Below are 22,199 nucleotides of genomic sequence, written 5' to 3'. Positions count from 1 at the left end.
TGAAGAAGATGAAGATCCCCATCATGGCCAGATCCAGAGAGCTCTCTGAGGCCTTCAGAAAGAAGGGTGGAGGGGTTTAAAAAGATCTCAGCCACTGTTCCACTGTCTGCTGTATCATTTAGACGTGGAACAGCTGACCAACATGACCAGCTCAGGACATCCTAGCAACTTCAGTCCAAGTGCAAAGCAAAGAACCACAAGATGAGTAAAGAAGCCTCCAGCTATCCTGAAATGTCATCCCGGTAGCAGGTAGATCTCCCCACAGTTTCCGGTAAAGATAAGATAATCCTTTATTAGTCCCACAGTGGGGAAATTCTCCAAAAATCAGGGGAGAGCGCGAATACAGTCCCCCACTACCAGAAATTCCCACATTTGGGGAATTCGCAGGGGTCAGCACAGCCGGAGTGCAATGGCTGAGCCTCACCCTGGGTGAACCACCTTCTTGATCATGGTATCTCCCCTGCCAGGTAAGTATGTAAAGTACGGCATCCATCATCAGAATGAGACTGGTGTACAATGAGGAAAAGCTTGCAGTCATGAATATGAATACTGGCACCTCAACCATCACTTTTTGTCATCAGTCCTTATAGAAAGACGCCATCAGCTGTAGCAGCTACTGCCGGAACTCTGCTGAGGTGTTCATTTGGGGTGAGTTCAGCTTGGCCTGGCTCATTTCTACACAGACAGTAAAGCCTGTGACTGACACGCCACTATTCTAATGTGCACAGAGCGTGGAGGAGCTTGGAGTGGTCAGAGTGCTGGTGCGCAGATAGACATGCGGTCAGGACAGGCAAGCGTGAGAAACACAGAACACAAAGCCGCTTTTAAAAATACATCAACCTCTTAAGAAGACTGTTATTAATATTTATGAGACTGACGAAGCGGCAGTTTACGCGGCTTAACCTGAGAGGGACCACGGCGCCTCAGTTTCGTAACTGCTGATGAAGCGGCAGCAGCCGGCATGCAGAATGAAATGAAGGGATGTGCTAAAAGTCCAGACTGTAATAATCTGCATAGAATTGTAATCTGAAGGCTCAGCAGAAACGTAATCACCCCGACTGTTCTTGAGAAACTCTCACCGAGGCTGAAAGATTATTAAACACACAGCCTGCCACCTTACACAATATACACACACAGTAAAACACACACCCCTTACTCACTGAGTGCTGACACTTCCTTATTTAACTTTACATGCACACACAGACTGCACTGTGTTACAGTCCTTACAATTATGCTAATATATTATTAGTGAGTCATCCCCACATAATGTGGAATGAAGAAACACCCTGTTGTGTGTGTGTGTGTTGTGAGGAACTCTATTTGCATGTTTTGCTCCTTCATTTTTAAAGATAAGGTGAAAGCTTCTCATCCTCTTTAGGCCCTTGTATTATTAAACTCCCTGAAAAGCAGAGAAGTCCTTTCTAAAGTAGAAACGTCCTCAAGAGGTGGACTGGTGTCCGCAGTGTTCAACATTTTAACCACTAAAAAAACAGACCTGCTTTCCAGCCTCTGAAGCAGATTCAGATCAGATATTAAATCAAATTCATTTGTACAGCTTTTTATAGCTGGCGGGGTCACAAAGCAGCTTGACAGAATCAGTGAGAGGACAAGAGATCAACAAAAAAAAACTCCCTCAGAGCTGGAGGAAGAAGCCCATCCTCCTCTGATCAGAACTATTTATAAATGATTGATAACAGAATAATCACCAAACCACCAAGACTGTTCTTCTGCTCAGGTGTGCTGATGTCATCATAATATAATATAACTGTCAGCCCCTCTGTATCGCGCCCTCCCCCGGGGCGATTCTGAGCCGTCGCCGCCCACAGGCTCACTTAAGGACTTTTGTTGTGTTGTTGTGATTTTTGATTCACTGACTCGGTTCTTGGTTCATGTTCATGTGTTTGGTTCAGTTCGTTTGTTTTCACGCGTGTTCCTAGTTTTGCTAAGTTTATCACGTCTTGTTTACTTAATGTGTTTCACCTGAGACTGGGGGTACTTAAGGTAAGCTTGGACACTGAGCTCCTTGCCGAGAATTGTTAGTTTAGGACCTCGAGGTATCACGGTGTGTTTAGGCCAGCTTTGGTTCTTTGTTCACGTCCTCTAGCGTGCTATCCGGCTATCTTTAGCGAGGCTCTTTCGCCCGCTCACTGGGTTTACCAACGACTCTCGCACCAGATCTCGCACCAGACCACCCTCTTCCACACTGCGTAGTCAGGTTTGGTCGGCCTAGCCATTTATGGTTCAGCAGCTGGTTCACCAGCTCTCTTTTCCCCTTTTGAGTAGTCCATAATGATGTTAATGGTGGCAACAACAACAACAACAACAACAACAACAACAATAGTGGCAGATTTCTCCAGACGTCAGTGATCCAACAGGTCATGGCATTAATTATTTCCCCTGTACATCCAGCACTGGAGTAAAATGAATGGTATTTGTCAGCTACGATCAGCTATAATGATTTCATTGTGCAGTCCTATCTCAGGATCATGCTGATGCTCCACTGACTGTAACAGGGGGAGAACAGCGTCTCTGTCATTCCCACTCCGGGCCGGAGCGCTGCTGCTGTTACTGCACTATGGAGGTTTGGTGGTGGAGCTGCAGGTGGAGAACCTCTCTCCAGAACTGCTGTGTAACGCTGCAGAACCCATAGAGTCATATTAGTGTAAACTCCTGTAGTATTACTCAACCGCCTCAGCCCACATGCTGCTCCACCTTCAGATCAAGCTTCTGCAGCTCTCAGACTGTCCAGAAATGAGGAGACAATTAAAGCGTGATTTGTATTTACTGCAGTGGAGTAAAAACTTATGTTTCCCAACTGTAGGGGGAGCCCAGGAGCAAATGTATTGTAAATTCATTATTTAACTATGTAATAAAGTATTTCACAATAGATCAAATTGTGCATGCGTCTTTTTCTACAGGTACAGTTAAACATGCTTTAAATATGCACTATATGTCCAAATGTTTGTGGACACCCCTTCTAATAAATGCATTAAGCTACACATACATACATAGCTGGTCTAGTCCCTGTAGAGAAGTTCTACCAATAGAATAGGACTCTCTGGACAAACATGAACCTATTAGCACCCTGCTAACTAATGCCAGGCATGGGCTAGAGGGGTATAAAGACCCCCAGCACTGAGCTTTGGAGCAGTGGAAGAACTGTGTTCTCTGGAAAGATGGATGGTGGAGCTCCATCCAGTACTTTTGGGATGAGTTGGGGAGTTGGGAATGATAAGGTGGGCTAGTGATCAATCATCCAACATCCTGACCTCACTAACACTGTTGTTAGAAAGCCTTCTCCCCTGGACAGTCGAGACAGTTACTCCAGCAAAAGCAGGATCAGCTCTTTTTAATAGCCTTGATTACACAAGAAACAATGAATGAGCAGGTGTCCCAATACTTCCGTCCATATAGTGTATGTAGCCCTTGTTACTGCTCTATTTATGTATCTGTTTGACTGTTTTCCATTTAGCCCATTATCTTCACTGCACACGCCTTCAGTTATTTGTTCCAACACTGACAACAGATATCAGCCACTGGGGCCTCAGGATTTTCATGTAAATTAGACCAGGTGACTGAGGCACCCTGACGTTTCCTCTCCTCTCCTGAGCAGAGATGTTGTTGTTTAAGGATGGGAGGCTCTTCTTGCAGCTGCAGAACCACGCTCATTAGCTGTACGGTGTCATGGGTAGGTGGCCAACACACACATATACACACACACACACACACACATCCTCCAGAACACAATACCCTGGCTTTCTCCCCATCAGGCATGCATCCAACTCACGCAGGCCTGACAGAGAATAATACCACTGTCACCTTCGCTGTTTGATTTAAGTGGGACCTGCCACTGAGCTGCTGATGCTGAGGATCCTGCTGAACCCTGAGGCAGGAAACAGTTTTAGTTTTAGGGCAGGGGTTTCAGCGGGACTAACGTATCTCTCAGCCTTCTATACTCTACTCAAAACAACTCTGAACCAGTACAGGTTACCAATAATGAGCAGCTCGCTGTGGCTAAAACCAGTACTAACTGGTTATACAGACCATATTTAAACACTGAGCTCCTGATTCTCTTCTCTGGGTTTGAGCTGATGGTGTTGTGTTGGCTCAGCTCCTGGACCACATTACTGTAGATCACCCCTCTCACTCTGGAGCTGCAGAACAGTCTAGGAGTCTATCACAGTTCAGTTCCTGAAGTATTGGGACGCCTGCTCATTCAGTGTTTCTTCTGAAATCAAGGGTATTAAGAAAGTGGATCATGCTTTTGTTGGAGAAACTGTCTCTACTGTCCAGGGAAGAAGGCTTTCTACTAGGATGTTGGGTGATGATCACCACCACACCTCATCCCCAACTTCCGAGCTCTTCTCTTTGCTCCATCCCCACCAGCTTTCCTACTTTGCTGGTCAGGCCCCCTGCTGGCGGTTGGCGGTAGATGCTGCCTGTTCACACTAGCAGGTTCATGTTTATCTGCTCCAGATTTTCTATTGGTGATACGTTTCTACAGGGACGAGACAGGCTCTACGTGCACATTATATATTGTGCAGCCTTCCATCAATGATACCATAGCAACCACCTAAGGTGGTTAGGACCACGTTATGGTCCTTTGCCATCCCGAGCTACTTCTGATGCAACCTTAGACATCTCTTGTCTGAACAGTGCTGGTGTTTCTGCTTATGCTCCAGTTTTGCAGTCTGTATAGTGGTGGTGTTACTCATAGTGATGTCCATTTCACTGACTGTCCAATAACAATAATAACAGCAGCAAGTGCCCAGCACAAGTTTTAACTATCTATCACCACTATTAACTATCTGCTGTATCTGGTTTGGTCATTTTTATCAATAATTAATAAAGAGTTCTGATCAGAGGAGGACGGGTCGGGTCCCCCTTGTGAGTCTTGGTTCCTCCCAAGGTTTCTTCCTCCAGCTCTGAGGGAGGTTCTCCTTGCCACTGTCGCCGTTGGGGCTCACTGGGGTCTTTGATCCTTCATCTCTTCTTACGTTATTTCTTTTTGTCTCTGTCTTTTATTAATTACTAATCATGCAAAGCTGCTTTGTGACGACAACATTTGTAAAAAGCTACAATTTGACTTGACTTGATAAGTGACTGTCAGTATGTGCTAAAGCTAAAAATAGGTCACTAAATTATCTCCTGTAACTTTTAACAGCTGCGATTCCAAAACTGGACTAATATTAATAATTACATTTTCACATTTTCATGAATATCAGCCACAAATATCCCACACATCTCTACATTCTGCACATTCTTCTGTTCCCTCTGCTCTAATACACCTGACTCCCTTCATAACCGGCTTGATTATCTCCTAATGAGCTGAAGCAGGTGTGCTGGAGAAGAGCAAAGACAAAAAAAAGGAAAAACAAAGTACAGTACAGTACATGCAGGATGGTCGGGACTGGAACAGGTTGGGGCCCCATGTGGTTCTGAAGAACACTGGCGAAACTGAGCTTATGAAGCAATAATACATGTATGCGTAAAATGAAGATATTCTAAGGAAAGGGGTGTTGGAGATATTTGGGTCTTTACAGATATAGCTTGCTCCACCAAGTCACCCGTCTATTTTTACCCGCTCAGTGCAGCGCCTCCCCAGCCATGGGAGTGTGTTAATTCTGACGAACCTCCAGGGCTTCACACCTCGCGCTAAACGCGAGTGGCTGATCCACATTACTGCCCTGCTGCAAGAAGCTGAGCAGCTAAGACATGTTCGAGACAGAGAGAAAAGGCACATGAAAGTGAGCCCAATCCACGAGAAAATCAATACTGGCCATGCACAGTGTTACGAAACGGCCTTGATCCCACAGGAGCGGGCCGGCGGGGCGTGATGACGGTGCGAGTACAGAGGTCATGCAGACTTTGTTGTCATGACATTAGCTGTCCGACTGAGGCAGGTAAATGTCCTCGGCTGTTCTGCTCTGCCACTGACCTGAATTCTGAGGGTCACCCTTTCCAGGTCTGTTGTACGTTCAATAAAAATAACACTGTGTAGGACGCTCCAGGCATGTTGTGTTTATTACATAATGACATGTGATCACATGATCACAGCTATTTGAGCTGACCTTAATCTTTCTACATCTCACAATCGTATGCTAATTAGGCAACAAACAGAATGAGACTTGTATTTTTTTTATCAGTTGTGTAAACGAAAGGGGAGTAAAATGGTTATGGATTACGGTTCGGACCTCAAGCTCCAGTACAAGTTCCATACATAGTGTGGTGAAGTGAAGGGTGAAGGGTACAGCCTGCAGTGTAACCCTACAACTGTCCAACAACACCAACATTCTTCGTCTGATCCACCATGATATCATAAGTCGATAATATAAAATATAATATCCAATTGGTCATTTAGAAACTGTGTTCTGAGAGACAGTTGAGACACGGTCTGCAAGAACATTCGCTTGGAAATCCCAAATATTACCAATATTTGGTGAGCTGGCCTTTCTTCTGGGCAAGTTCGCGCATTTCACTCAGATCGGCAGAGTGTGTAAATCATTAGTTGGTAAAGTTCTGTTTGTACAGACTATAATAAGGTGCAGGTTTCTCGGCCGGATAGATTTTTGATCTAACCCTGGATTAAAAACACTGTCCAAAAACAAACAGGTCCACGATGGTAAAGCAATATCCATTGATGTGGAAAATGAAAGAGACCAAAACACTGATTTTGACCTGGTTACATTACACCTCACATCCCTGTGTGGTAAGTACAAACACTCATTCCATTTATTCAATGTTGCTTCCTCCATTCACTAGCTAAGACTTCCCCGTCACACCAGGTGAAGGCTGGCAGTCTTGCTCTGAGGCTGGAGAAGAATGCTACATCAGCTTTGCAAGTTTTGTAGCCATTCATTAGCCCTTCCTAAAATGCAGGCTGTATGAAGTACTTCAGGGGAGAGCTACACAACACTAAGCAGAACAAACGGCAATTGATATTCAGCAGGTCACACCAGATCTTGTGCGGCCACACCAGATCTGACCATTCCAGGCATGGACGCCACAAGGCCGCTGAAGGTGTCCTTTGGTATCTGGAACCAAGACATTAGCAGCAGAGGTGGGACCTCCATGAAATCATGTTATTACCAATAAATTGCAATGATCATAATTATCATCATCTAAAATTCCATGTTCCTGACAGAGCAAAAAGGCTGGTGGTTTGTTTTGCACTGCCATGTGTGAAAATGGGTCCATTGTGGACGAGGTAATGATGTGGATGCTATGGCAACTAAGTTGAGACGTTTTTTAGTTTGAGAAATCAAATGAATGCGGCTGTGTTTCCGAACGCTTCCACGTCATTCAGTCTCCGCTCACTGGCAACCTCGACATCCCCACCGAGGCGATCCTTCAACAAAACCTTCCACGAAATTGAGCTGATGAACAAGCCACTTGTTTAGCTGATGAGGAGCCGTTCATTCAGGAGGCCATTACAGAGGAGTGCTGTGAATTAAGCACAATTAAGAGCGGTTCACTTCCTGCGGCCGTAGAAAAAGCATCGCTGAGCCCTAGCAGTGGACGACAACACTGGAGCACTGCCTAAGCGCCACAGAGCACAGACGTAGCTCAGTGAGACAGAAGCTCCTAATTAAATGGCCCATTGAAAAGCAGCTCTTCATCTTTTGAGAGCGCTGGAACATTGCTGTTCTACATTCTTGGCTGAAGCCACAGAACGTCTTATTTAGTAGATAACCGATACGCTTCCTATTCAGTGTTTCCAGTGTGATTTCTCTGCCGTGTTTGACTCCCTGTCCTCCTTTCGATCCGAGTCTGTTTTTAGAAGTAGAGGCAGTGACCTATGAACCACAGCAGATCAACAGCAGTGCCAGAGGGGCGCTGAGCCTGTCCTCCCTCCTGTGAAAGGCTGGACAGTGCGTGCCCTGTCCCAACGCGACCCTGAGAAGTTCAGCTGTCTAGAGGTGTGAGTTTACAGCGGGACACACATTCTGCATGACTGATCTACTGATAACAGATCGTTAGATAGATGCCGGGCCCGGATAATCACTACATAATGTGCGCCTCAGGACACTGCCACTGTCAGGATCGGTGCTGGCAGAAAGCCCGAGCTCAGCAGAGACGTGGAACAACAGCTAAAGCTGCAGCGACAAACGTCAGCTCTCATAAGGATAGAAAAACTGATGACACTCTCTTAATGCTGCAGAAACACAAAAATTATTCTCTCTATCTCCACGTGTTAGCCTTGAAACTTCTCACCTTCAAATGCCTCACATCACTGCATGTCGAGTGCAAACAAGTCAAGTCAGATTTATTTGAAGCTTATTTAAAGCTTTTTACAAATGTTGTTGTCACAAAGCAGCTTTACATAATTAGTCATTAGTAAAAGACAGAAAAAAAAGAAATAACGTAAGAAGACATGAAGGATCAAAGACCCCCAGTGAGCCCCAACGGCGACAGTGGCAAGGAGAACCTTTCTCAGAGCTGGAGGAAGAAACCTTGGGAGGAACCAAGACTCACAAGGGAGACCCGACCAGTCCTCCTCTGATCAGAAATATTAATAAATTATTGATAAAAGTCACCAAACCAGATACAGCAGATAGTTAATAGTGGTGATATTAATAGTGGCAGATAGTTAAGAGTCCATTTAGGTTTTAACATGGTCATTAAACAGGTAGCTGGTCTGGTATAGGTGGGTGGGGGGCCTGCTGGTCGGACTGGTCGGTGGCAGCTGGTCTGACGCAGGTAGAGGGGACCTCAGCGGGCAATCTTCCAGCAGGTCGGGCTGGATGGCCATTTACTCAGAGAAGGTAAAGAGACAGAGACACTCATTCAGCTCAGTTAAAGCAGCATTGTGTAGCAAGTAACCAGAGTCATTAGTGCAAAATCCTGTGTAGATATTTTATCATACCATGATAAATGTTGTTATTGTGATACACAGTATTCTTCTCTGATCATATGGAGGAGACTGTTAGTGTATTAAACACTGATCAGCTGCAGGTTTCATTACTAACAGTGTGATCAGACTGAAGGGTTAATGAGATGAAGAGCAGCAGATGTTGAGTATAAATCACTGTATTCAGTACAGGAGAGGATCTGAATAGTAGCTTATAAGAATCTGATACTGATGTTTATAGTCTGCGATTTACATATATCGTGATACATATCTTTAAATATCATGATATAGTATTTTTACCATATCGTCCAGCTCTAATCCTGTAAATCTAATCCAGTCCACATGCTTCTCCACCTTTCAGTTATCGTTTTGTATCTCAGGCATGGCTCAAAGTGTTAAACTTACTGAATGTTTGCCTACGCTACTCTCAAAGCGACAGATTAGCATGGTCTACCTCTGATAAAGGACCAATAAAGTAAGGTCACTGGAGCTCAATACGCTTGAGGAAGAACACTACACCAGCAAAGAGACACACACTATGGCCAACATCATGCTGAGCAATGAGCTTATCTGTCTCTACTGTACAGGGAAGGCTTTCTACCAGATTTTGGAACATTGCTGTAAGGATTTGATTGCATTTATTGACACCAATGTTAGTGAGTAATCAGGATGTTTGATGATTTGATACCTTATACCCCTCTAACCCATGCCTGGCATTAGGTATGGTGCCAATGTTGATTCTATTGGCAGTACTTCTCTACAGGAACGTTTTTTTAGTAAAAGTAGACTGACATTATCTGAAACATCTGCAGATCTGATCTCATATTTATTCCTTAATAAGAACCGTGATCAGCTTTGTACAATTGAAGTTCATTTTCTAAAAGCAAATAAAAATGCGGTTATGATGCCAACCTCAAATTACTCAATCACTCACACAGTGTGTGCGGTTTTATGATAGATCTTCTACAGGATCACATTAAATTCCTTATTTATTTCTCTCCTAAATCTCCTCCAGCTTTTCCGGATGATGTGCAATCTCTATAGATAACAGTTTTTCTTATGCCAATTGAAAACACTTGCATTCCTCTGAAAACTGAGCTTCTACTTGTGAGATCAAGTCTTCATTTTCTTGAAGCCTTTAAATCCCCAGTCAAGAACTGCTCAAACAGCATGCCAGCCACAGCTGAGCTAACTCTGGCTTTGCAAAACCCAACTGTTACACACGGGTGTGTGTATGTGTGTACACGCACTGTTGTTGTGGGAAAGCTTCTGTTGCAGCAGTACTTACATACTGCAGGCTCTATGAATTCCCACTTGGCACTTTAAAGCAGTTTACACAATTTCCCCCTTAACCCAAAAGCAGTCGACCAGCAAAGACATGCTTGGTGTCCAAAGTTTGTCCAAAGACAAAAGTCTGCATGAGATTCAGGCCTGTAAACATCTGCTAGTGTTTTTAGCCCCACTCTGTACTTGTATACTAGCCTGTGCTTATAGAGGCAAAGAACCAAATCTATTAAGCGATTACTAAACAGCTCCTCATACTTTGAGAAGAGTGTATGATGATTGACATACAGTTAGCACTATGAATTGAGAAAATTAGATTTCTGTTCAAACGACTGGTTGAATATTGGTGTGGCCTAGTGGGCAACAATTTAGTCTATCATAAAAAAATACGAAGTTGTAATTCCCCCAGCAGGAAAAGCCCACCACCCCACACCAATTAGGGTCCTTGGGCCAGACTCCGAACTCTACACTGTCCTAACTGTGTAACAAAATTCAATTGCGGGTCACTCTCAAATTGAAGTTTTCAGGATTTCCTAATGGTTAATTAGAAGGTTCTGATCTCATGAGAACCCTCTATATCTCCCAATATATAGACACACACACACTCGCACACACTGGGTGTAACAGTACAGTCAGCCCCTGATTTGGTAAGAATCACAGCACTTTACGAATAGCTCATGATAAAGCTTTGAGGCAGTAGGTGTAATGCATGACTAACATGCTGAAGTGAGGTGTTAACTGGTGCTGGGTGTCTGCACACTTTACTGTTAAACAATGTTATTGCATTTGATATAATAAATGGATGCAATAATGCCCACCCCCACCATGTATTCTCAATTATAGAATTGTGAGATCACAATCCTTCGATGCATTGCTACACCTTTCCTGCTTGTGACCAAACATGCCTGCAGAAGCTCACAGAATAAAGACCTCCTGACAGCAGTGCTGGGATGCAGCTGTGTTAAATGTGGCAGACAGAAACGACTGGAGCAGACTGCACTGTTCATCCCCCCTCAGATTCAGACTGGTTAGGATCAAACGGCTTCCTCTGCGAGGCAGAGAGAGTCAGATGGTGGGACTGCGACTGTGGAAAGTGTTGGAAAAGCGAGGAGGGAGGAGGAGTAGGAGGAGACCTCGGGCGGCGACTTTGCGTGGCAGAAGGGTCCAGGGCTGATGGCGAACACCAGAGAAACAGCGCTTGATTCTGATTGGAGCTGAAATTTGGGCTGTATAATTGCAAGTCAGCAGTTTGAGCACACATTGTTGTGTCTCTGGAGGGGGACGAAGCAAGCGCTCATTAGAGGGCAAAGCTCTGCATTTCAACACATCATCTGTGTACGGCCAGGAATTATGATGACGGAAGACTATCTGTCCAAATATTGGTGGACACCTGCTTCTCCAGTGTTTCTTCTGGAATCAATGGTACTTATTTGGAGTTTGTCCTCCTTTGCTTCAGCATCACTTCAGAGAACCCCACAGCCCAATATTGGGGGGGGCTTAACAACTTAATGCCACAGAAGAACCACTTTTGGTTCCATAAAGTGCCAAATTTAACAACCCTAATGAACCACAACTTCATGGGTTTGAGAGTGTAGTCCTCCTGGTGACCTTAAGCTCAAGTACAGCTGCTCCAGAGTGTCCCATTCTATTGGTCAGTACTGTTCTATGGAGGTTATACAAGCTGTCTGCACCTTAAAGAGAGGGTGTCTGGACACTTTTGGCAAAATGATAAAACATGACAGTCATTGTTAAAGGAGATTTGATTTGTTTGACATACACATGCTTTTACACACTAAATGATCCAGTACACGTGTTCCTTTCGGTCAGCTCTCGCGCTCTTCTCTTACAGCATTCATGTAAAAACACACTGCTGAGAAGATCCTCGCTGGATAAAAGCCGGGTGATCTGAGAAAATTACTGCGAGCTACTTTTATAGATAACACTCTTTAAAAATGCTCTCTCCACATTTCTGTCTTCTTCCTCCCTCTCTTCCTCTCTCTTTCATGTCTGCATTACATCTGCAGAGCCATTTCCACACAGCAGCTCGGCACACTCGCGGCCATTTACAGGAAAAAATCAGATGCACGGTAAGAAACCATTCAAATACTACTGGCCTCATTTTCGCTGCTGTTCCCGTCGCTTCTCTCCAATTAAAAAACACAAATATAAAACTAATGATCCAGTTCTAACCACCACTGCTTCATCCAAGTGTTCTTGCCTTTATAGTCTATCAACAGTACAGTACTGGAACAAAGTCTGAGCACCCTGCATTTACGTAATTTCCAGTAAACACATTGGTTAAGTACTACAAAACAAATATAAAAGTAACTGCTAAATCTACTATCAGATGTTTTACCTTTACCTTTATTACAGCTCCATCCTTTTCAGGAGATTTTCTCACACCCTTCTGCCCAAGATCCAAAGCACACCACCTCATCTGGTAAACATGGTGGTGGTAGTGTTCGTAAAGCTGCAAGGATACTTTTCCTCACCGCCAACATTTAAGTCCTCCAAAACACATTAAATGATGTTGAGGTCTAGAATCTAGTGTTACGTTCATTGTTTTCAGTGTAGCAACTGCTTCAGTAATTCCGTGGCCCCAATTACACCTGGTCTTGAATATCAGGATTATATCTGGCCACATAAAACTACAAGTGTAATCTCACACAATATGCATTTAAACCAGATACAAATCTCCTCACTCGAACCCACTTAAGGAGGTGGTGTGGGACATTTGAGCCACGTTATGGCAGTGTAAACACCTCAGTCTCTACAAGACTCATTCAACACCCAACACCCCTCCCAGTACAACCAAAAACACAGCCAAGTCGCATATTCTGTCCCACACAGCTATCTGTAAAGGACAGGGAGGTGTGGCGGACCCAAGTGCAAACATCTTAGCTTGTTTATTATTTATTTATTGGAAAACAACTATGTATAAAAAATGAAGATGTAAATAAAAGAAATGCTTCTGTGTTTCACTGGTATGAAATGGCAGGAGCCGGGATTTAACCAGCGAACCACAGAATGAGCAGACTGTTTTTCCACTGCTCCACCAGGGAAGTGGGGGAAAGAGGTGTAGAAAGCACAAGGGATGCACCAATACCACTTTTCCCTGATATGGACTTAGATACTGGATAGATGGCTTTAAATCCTAATATTTATAGTGTTCCACTTTTTATAGGTTGTACTTTCTTTATCTTATGCCAAACATTCAAAGGTCTAATAAGCTTTAAGAACAGCGTTTATTGGTTGAGAACTGCAGATTTAAAAAGTTTCAGAGCTGAAAAAATAAAAATGGCCACAACGCAGAAACACAAGCAGGTAGGAAAGGGAAGCAGAATGTGGCTCAGCTTCACCAAACAGCTTTTAACTGCTGCGATTTCACATTCAGCTTCACGACTCATATATATATATATATATATATATATATAGAGCACTTTTTACACCTGGCATGATCACAAAGCAGCTTTAGACAATCTTTAGTAAATCAGTAGAGGACAAGAAAACCAACAACATAGACATAAAAACCTAAGAAAAATGTAGTAAACCTCAGTGTTTCCTTTAAATAAGACGCTTAAACTCAACTTTTAGTTTCAGAACAAAAAAAAAAAAAAAAAAAAAAAAAAAGAAAAAACACCACATGGAAAGAAAGTGCTAAAAGGTCCATTAAATATCATTATATAGGCAGGAACAGCAAACAAAGGGAGGAAAAAAAAGTGTGCACAAATAAAGGAGGACAGTAGCACAGACTAACAATATCAAACAAAATCACCTTTACTTTTGAAGAAATCAAATAAAAATAATAATAAAAAAAATGTCAATTGTCTACAAAATGAAAGATTTCAGTTCTGCTCACATTTGCCACTAATATTGTTCTTCTACTGGATCAATTTCCAATCTTTTCTTACTTTTCTTTTGATGTTTGATTTTCGGTCACACTCTTCTCTGACATTTCTTCCACAACAAGCTTCACTGAATCACGTACCCATTGCCCCTCCACAAAGGCGCACAGTTGGGATGGTTGTTTGGAGTAAGCTTTTATACAATGTTCTGCAGGTGTCAGCGGTCAGCATTGATTAGCGTTAGGACTTCTGGGAAATGGAGTTTTGAGAGCTGCTCTTAGCAGTTCTTCTTGAATTGCACCCAGTTCCCCTGCTGGTGACCGACCTGGCGGCCTGGCTGCTCAGTTTTTCCCCTGATTTCAGCTCAGAGTCTGTGCTGGTTGGCTATAGTCGGTGGTTGGAGAGAGAACCGAGTAGTGTGTGAGGGCCACACGCCAGCTTTAATCATGTATATTGGTCAGAGTCTCAATATGAACGGGTCCCTTTCATTAGCCAATGAAAATCGAGCACAGAAAGGGCAGTTTTTGGGCAGTTTCAAATTTTAATGTTACGTTCCACCTTAAATGATGCAGCAGCTACATTCTGGCTCCATGTCCGATACTGCAACATCTGTCTCATATGTAGGGTAGCCTCCAGTACGAGACGTGCTAATCAGCGTCTCCAAGGTGATGTGAGGTATGCGTGTTTTGGCCCGTGTTCGGTTTGGTTCTGTGGCAGGTGGAAGTCGTGTAGCGAGTGATCTCCAGTCGTTTAGTGTGCGATGGGCATTTTTTCATGCGCCTGTAAAAATCAGCAAACTCAGTGGGGCAAGTGTGAGATAGCCAGTCCTCATAACCTGCTATGACTTTAAAAGTGGTGTAGTGGTGTAGTGCACCCACGGCTTACCCAGAGGTGTACAGTCCAGATGCTACTCACATGAAGTTACCTGGTGTAAACAGGGTCTAACATCAGACCCAGTGTTGACGCGTCTTCTCACAGTGGAAGGACGTAAACAAACACCTGCAGATGTTCTCAGATGGGAAGCGAGAGTGGCGCCTGATTTTTCTCCCCTCTCTCTCTCAATGCCTTTAAGTGCTTCCTGGTCTGAGTCCACTTTCTCTGGATCCTTGAATCAATTTCTGAATCTAGTTTGACTTTCTCCTTCCTCACGTGCATGTCCTTGATCTAATCTCTGCAGAAATATCTCCTGAAAAAGCAAAGTCATTTCACTGCAAATTGAATAACAGGCGACTGAATACTGAATTATTTAACAGAGAGTGTGACGCGTTCAACTATTGAACTATAACTATTAAAAATAGCAATGCATTCTGCCCCTCTCCTTACTCTCACAAGCATACACATTATCTAATAGCCCATGATGAACAAGCTCTAACAAATGCACATGGCTCACACGCAACACCACTCCTGTGCACATCAGGGTGCGCCCACTTAACGCCCTTGAATGTAGGACAGAGGATCCACCATAGAATGCAAATACCCGTGTTAAACCAGCTTAACTATTCTAAAGCTGTGACCAGCTCCATCCAACATCTGGACTCCGAACTGAGCAGTGTTTAATTCTACCATTTTTTGCAACCACTGAATTTAGTCCCAGCAGAATAATCAATCTCATTACCTGAATTCTGAGCTGTTAACATGGAGAAAGAAAACTGTCCAGTCAATTGCAATTGATCTGTTCAAATCAATCTCCATCTACATTATTGCTAAAAACTGTGAAAGAGTGCCATAAAGTCATTAGCCAAGTTGCATTCTGCCAGCAGCTGTTTAAAAACTGTCACTGATCAGTTAACAATCCAATCAGGCTGATTCCTTCAGCTCTCAGATACATGGGAACTGATGGATGGTTCAGTCAGAGCAATACAAAATGAGATAAATGTGCATGCGGTGTTTGAAAAGGCCCCGAAAAAGGATCAATCCCCCAATTTTGTCAGATTGGGGCTCTAAACAAAGAGACTCTGGAGGTCCCTCAATCAGCATCAACGGTTCAGCTGTTTAGGTTTTAACAAGAATGCATTTGGTTCACGTTTCTCTTCCAAAAGCATTAAGTGCAACATTTTAATGAATATATGCAATTCGGCAACCATTTGTAAATGTTCCTGACCTTTTTTTTTGGGGGGGGGGCAGGTGATTCTCCCCTTTAGACAAGTAACATGTAGATTAACTTGACCCCCAAAAAGCTTGAGAGGTCATTTTCTGCAATCCATCATTTAATTTAATTATAAAGAGTTTCTCCTGCTTTTGTTGAAGTAACTGTCTCTAATGTCCAGGGAAGAGGGCTTCCTACTAGATTTTAGAGGTGCATTTCTGTGAGGATTTAATTGCATTCAGCAACAAGAGCGTTAATGAGGTCAGGATGTCGGATAATCACCTCCCAACCTAATCCTTAGCAGTACTGGATGGATCACCATCCATCATTCCAAAGAAAGCAGTTCTACTCTAGCCCACGCCTGCATTAAGCATTCTTATCTTAATGAGATTAAGCATACCTCTCTACAAGGACTGTGAGTGTGTGTATGTGTGCATTTGCACATCTGTGTCAGCAATTAGTGCAACTTAAAGTAGCTAAATGCATTCATAACAAAAGGTGACCACAAACATTTGGGCATATTGTGTATATCAGCAGACCTAAGTTACACCTAAATTCTGATTAGTCAAACCAGACGAGAACAAATATTATCTCCCCAAGGAGACATTTGGGAATATTTAAATACATTGATGAGCCAAAACATTATGAGCACTAACAGAAGAAGTGAATAATGTTAATAATCTCATAATAGTGGCCCATATGAAGATCTGGGCTATCTGTTAGCTGGTCACTGAAAAGTCCGATCTGATCAAGGCTATACCGCCTTGACCAAACCGGCAGAAGTTCAGCTGCAGCACAAGTTCCAGAAATGTTTAATGAGGGTTACAGGAAGAATGAGTCACAACACACAGTGCAGCGCCCCCTATTGTGTATGGGGTTGCGTCGATGAAGACCCAGCAGAGTGATTTTTCACTCTGCATTGTTGTCACATGATTGGCTGATTAGATATGAGTGCTGGAGAGTGTACTACTACCCCACAGGACGAAACACAGAGCAAACAACATTACATCACAGCATTTCAGGATAGATCTGTTACAGCATCAGTCTGCATTCACTCTTGTTTTCCATCTAATATCCAATCCAGCATTTTCAGATGATATTGGTCCAACATACATTCATACCAAGCCATATCTATTCATCCAATCCCATAGCAAATCATACCAATCCATACACACCCACACTCACAGCAAGTAACACCCATCCAGACCAATAGCCATACATACCCATAGCCCTTCAACCCCATAGCCAGACATAACCATCCATACCGAACACCACACATACCCATGGCCCTCCAATCCCATAGCCAGCTATACCCATACATACCCATAGCCAGCCAAACCCATTCATATCCATAGCCCTCCAATCCCATAGCCAGCCATACCCATTCATACCCATAGCCAGCCAAACCCATTCATACCCATAGCCCTTCAAACCGATAGCCAACTATACCCTTACACACCCATAGCCCTCCAAACCGATAGCCAGCTATACCCATTCATACGCATAGTCCTCCAAACCGATAGCCAGCCTTACCCATTCATACCTATAGCCCTCCAATCCCATAGCCAGCTATACCCATACATACCCATAGCCAGCCAAACCCATTCATATCCATAGCCCTCCAATCCCATAGCCAGCCATACCCATTCATACCCATAGCCAGCCAAACCCATTCATACCCATAGCCCTTCAAACCGATAGCCAACTATACCCTTACACACCCATAGCCCTCCAAACCGATAGCCAGCTATACCCATTCATACGCATAGTCCTCCAAACCGATAGCCAGCCTTACCCATTCATACCTATAGCCCTCCAATCCCATAGCCAGCTATACCCATTCATACCCATAGCCAGCCAAACCCATTCATACCCATAGCCCTCCAATCCCATAGCCAGCCATACCCATTCATACCCATAGCCCTCCAAACCGATAGGCAACTATACCCATACACACCCATAGCCCTCCAAACCGATAGCCAGCTATACCCATTCATACCCATAGCCCTCCAAACTGATAGCCAACTATACCCATACACACCCATAGCCCTCCAAACCGATAGCCAGCTATACCCATTCATACCCATAGCCCTCCAAACCGATAGCCAGCCATACCCATTCATACCCATAGCCCGCCAAACCGATAGCCAGCCATACCCATTCATACCCATAGCCCGCCAAACCGATAGCCAGCCATACCCATTCATACCCATAGCCCGCCAAACCGATAGCCAGCCATACCCATTCATTCCCATAGCCCGCCAAACCGATAGCCAGCCTTACCCATTCATACCAATAGTCATACATACCCATAGCCCTCCAATCCCATAGCCAGCCATACCCATCCAGTCTGAAATGCACTCTCTACACCCTTCTGTACTACATTCAGTCCCACAATCAATCCACTCATGCAGACCACGTCCATGCACCACTCCAGTGCACCGACCAGCTTAAAAGCCATCCATGGAGTCGTTTTACAAATTACAGGTGTTCTCACAGCTGGACCACTCATAAGCATCACCGCAGAGCGTGCTGAAATGCACTAATCACGGCTAATTACCATTATCACATCTGTCATGATCGGGCAGACCTGACTGTGGTGATCCCATAATATTTCTGCGTATGACTGAGAAAGTTCTCTACGGCCTATCCAGTCTGATCACATCTATCATGAGCCAGATCGGGTGCAGTGAACCTGCAGGACAGTATGAAAGGCCCTGGGATGATGAGACACACATGTTCTGGATGTGTTGAGAGCAGCGTTTTCCAGAGCTGCTCAGCAAACAGCAAAACTTTGCAGCTTTTTTAAGCGTAACTGTGTGTTCAGTTTGGAATATTGCTATATTAATGCACAATATGAATGAGCACATTTTCCCCCATTAGGTTTCTATTCTGTAAACTTGCAATGTTTATAATTTATCCGCTCTGAAAGAATGCCTGGTGCAATTACACATTCTCACCAGAGAGGTCTCTCTAACGCCCCAAATCCCCAAAATGTATGGATTATCGCTTTAATATCCCTTTAATTTAATGTAATTACAGTACTACTCTGAAAATAAGAACTACAGTGCATTAATGCTGTAAATAAACAGCACTGCAATCAAAATATTTATATTTCTATTAATATTTTTAATGTATGCTTCATTATTACAAAAGTTAATGGTACTGTTTTAAAATTTTTTTTTTTGAGCAGCTGGGAAAACTACAGACAGCCCATTTTCAACCCAAATGGGACATTAAGAATCTCAAATCAGCGACAAACTCAGAATAAAAAAAATAATAAAACATAAGATAGTGTGTGTGTATGTGCATATGTTAATACTGTACGTTTTAATTATATACATACAAACTACTACTGTACCCTAGGACATAAATGTGCAATCTGAGTGTATGTGCACTTTATATACAGTACTTAGTTAAAGGTTCTGTTACTGTCAGGGTCACAGCTAGTTAAGTTACAGGGCTACCGTTACAGTGTTAGAAGATCAGGGCATTTATCAGGACTGGACCTCCAGTGCTTCTTCTAGGTTCCTCTCTTTTTACACCCTGTTCTACACACATCTTACGGTGGATCTGACTTACACGTGGTCAGTTTTTAGCCACAAACATGCCATAACTCGTGTCAGAAAGCCGCACAGAGCCTCTACCTCATCACACATGGGTCAGAGAGCCATAAAGGTGAGTCTGCTGGACAATGTAGGACCAAAAGGATGTGCAAAGAAATGGTTGAAGGTCATTCACACCCTTTCCCCATTCAATACTGGTGGTTTTGAACCTCCAGGCCAGCATTGAGGGTGACGAATGACCTCTGCTTTTGTCTCTCTCACTTTTTATACTCTGTTCTCCACACATCTGAGGTGGATCTGACTTGGACATGGTCAGTTTGAACCATGAACATGCCATAACTTGCTGTAGGCTGCAAATAAAAGTTCCAGGAAGCTTCACAAAGCCTCTACCACATCACACAGGGACCAAACTCATAAAGGTGAACCTGCTGGACAACGCTGGAGCAAAGGAGCAAAGGTCACTCACAGATCTACTTCCCATCCAATTTTAGTGGTTCTGAACCTCCAGGCCAGTTTAAAGAGTGATGAATGACCTCTGCTTTGGTCTCTCTCTCTTTTTACACTCTTCTCCACACATCTGAGGCGGATCTGACATGGTCAGCTTGAACCGTGAACTTCCCATACCTTGCTGTAGCCCCCTGCCCAAACTACCAGGAGGCTCCACAAAGCATCTACCTTCTCACACAGGGGTCAGACACATCAGGGTGGACCTGCTGGACAACGCTGGATCAATAAAGGTGTAAAGAAATGGGCATTGATCAGGTGTGGACCTCCATTCCTCATCCAATTATCAGCTTTTCTGAACTCTCTTTTACAAATATTATTATTTATGGTTCTTCTAGGTTCTTCTCTTTTTATACTCTGTTCTCCACACATCTGAGATGAATCTGACCTGGACCTGGTCAGCTTGAACCGTAAACTTCCTATACCTTGCTGTAGCCCCCTGCCCAAAGTGCCAGGATGCTCCACAAAGCCTTCACCACATTACACAGGGTCCAAACTCATAAAGCTGAACCTGCTGGACAACGCTGGAGCAATGACTCTCTTTTACAAAAATGATTATTTATGGAAGTAAAAACGGTTCTTCTAGGTTCTTCTCTTTTTATACTCTGTTCTCCACACATCTGAGGTGGATCTGACCTGGACCTGGTGAGTTTGAGCCATGAACATGCCATAACTTGCAGTAGTCCCTAAAACCATACTACCAGGAGACTCCACAGAGCATCTACCTTCTCACACAGGGGTCAGACACATCAGGGTGGACCTGCTGGACAACGCTGGAGCAATGAAGGTGTAAAGTAATGAGCATTGTTTAGGCATGGACCAACATGAGGGCCAAGATCTTTTACAAAAATTATTATTTAAGGTTCTTCTATGTTCTTCTCTTTTTATACCCTGTTCTCCACACATCTGAGGTGGATCTGACCTGGACCTGGTCAGTTTGAGCCATGAACATGCCATAACTTGCAGTAGTCCCTAAAACCAAACTACCAGGAGACTCCACAGAGCATCTACCTTCTCACACAGGGGTCAGACACATCAGGGTGGACCTGCTGGACAACGCTGGAGCAATGAAGGTGTAAAGTAATGAGCATTGATCAGGTGTGGACCTCCATTCCAATGGATGAGGGATGAGGGGATGAACTTACTGGTGGTGTTGTACTTCACCCCGTTGATGTACTCCGGGCACGGCCGCTCCACAATCCGCCCAGAGCTGCTCCTCGGCCAGCAGGTCCCGATCTCATCCGTGGTGGCGTTGCAGTAGAGCCCTGTAAACAGCACAGCACGGGGTTACGCAGGGGGAGGCTGGCTTCAGTCGCACGCAGCGATACAAATAAAGAGCGGGGAGGCTGTGGGGGGGTGAGGGGTGACTGGATGAGGGATGAGGGGGGATCAGGGGGGATCAGGGGGTTGGGGGACCACCTCACCGTCAAGGCTCATCAGGGCTAGCGACGTGTTGTGGTAAAAAGTGTCCTCAAACGCGTCCATGAGGCTGCAGTTAGGCTCCCCGAACTCCCCGAGGAAGATGTGGAAGAAAGTGGAGTCCATGACTGAGACTGAAACCGGACTGAAACCGGACTGAAACCGGACTGACCCGCAGTAAAACTCAGTATCCGCGCGCGTCTGGAAGTTAACGGTTTTCCTGACCGTTACAGTTTGAGTCCAAAAGTGACAATTTGCGCGAGAGCAAGAGCGCGCGCACCGTCAACCACCGACCACCCGCCTCCTGCGCTGCTATTGGCTACAGCGCCCTGCCTGCCTGCCTCCTTGGTGCGCTAGGACTGGCTGAATGCCCCGCTCCCTGCGCTATGCCCTGCCTCCTGCTCCTTGGTGCGCCTGGATTGGCTGATTGCCCCGCCCCCTGCGCTATGCCCTGCCTCCTGCTCCTTGGTGCGCCTGGATTGGCTGATTGCCCCGCCCCCTGCGCTATGCCCTGCCTCCTGCTCCTTGGTGCGCCTGGATTGGCTGATTGCCCCGCCCCCTGCGCTATGCCCTGCCTCCTGCTCCTTGGTGCGCCTGGATTGGCTGAATGCCCCGCCCCCTGCGCTATGCCCTGCCTCCTGCTC

The 22,199-nt window shown here is 44.5% G+C and overlaps 1 protein-coding gene and 1 pseudogene across 2 annotated transcripts in view; both read right to left on the bottom strand.

Moving 5' to 3' along the window:
• LOC140561894 (corticotropin-releasing factor receptor 2) overlaps window positions 1-21,824 on the bottom strand; it is a 147,827-nt gene extending 126,003 nt beyond the window's left edge. Inside the window, exons 1-2 of one of the 2 annotated variants that reach the window (XM_072687146.1) lie at window positions 21,561-21,824; window positions 21,282-21,401 (exon numbers count right to left, since the gene is read on the bottom strand). In XM_072687146.1, the coding sequence (XP_072543247.1) occupies window positions 21,282-21,401; window positions 21,561-21,681 (241 nt within the window). In that variant the 5' untranslated portion in view covers window positions 21,682-21,824. The remainder of the gene's footprint in view (window positions 1-21,281; window positions 21,402-21,560) is intronic. The other variant, XM_072687145.1, reaches the window with a different exon arrangement.
• On the bottom strand, window positions 326-475 carry LOC140563153 (U1 spliceosomal RNA; annotated as a pseudogene).
• Window positions 21,825-22,199: the final 375 nt, after the last annotated feature.

The sequence above is a fragment of the Salminus brasiliensis genome, chromosome 9 (genome assembly GCF_030463535.1).
Source record: "Salminus brasiliensis chromosome 9, fSalBra1.hap2, whole genome shotgun sequence".
NCBI classification, from domain to species: domain Eukaryota; kingdom Metazoa; phylum Chordata; class Actinopteri; order Characiformes; family Bryconidae; genus Salminus; species Salminus brasiliensis.
This window is presented reverse-complemented; position numbering and strand designations above follow the sequence as displayed.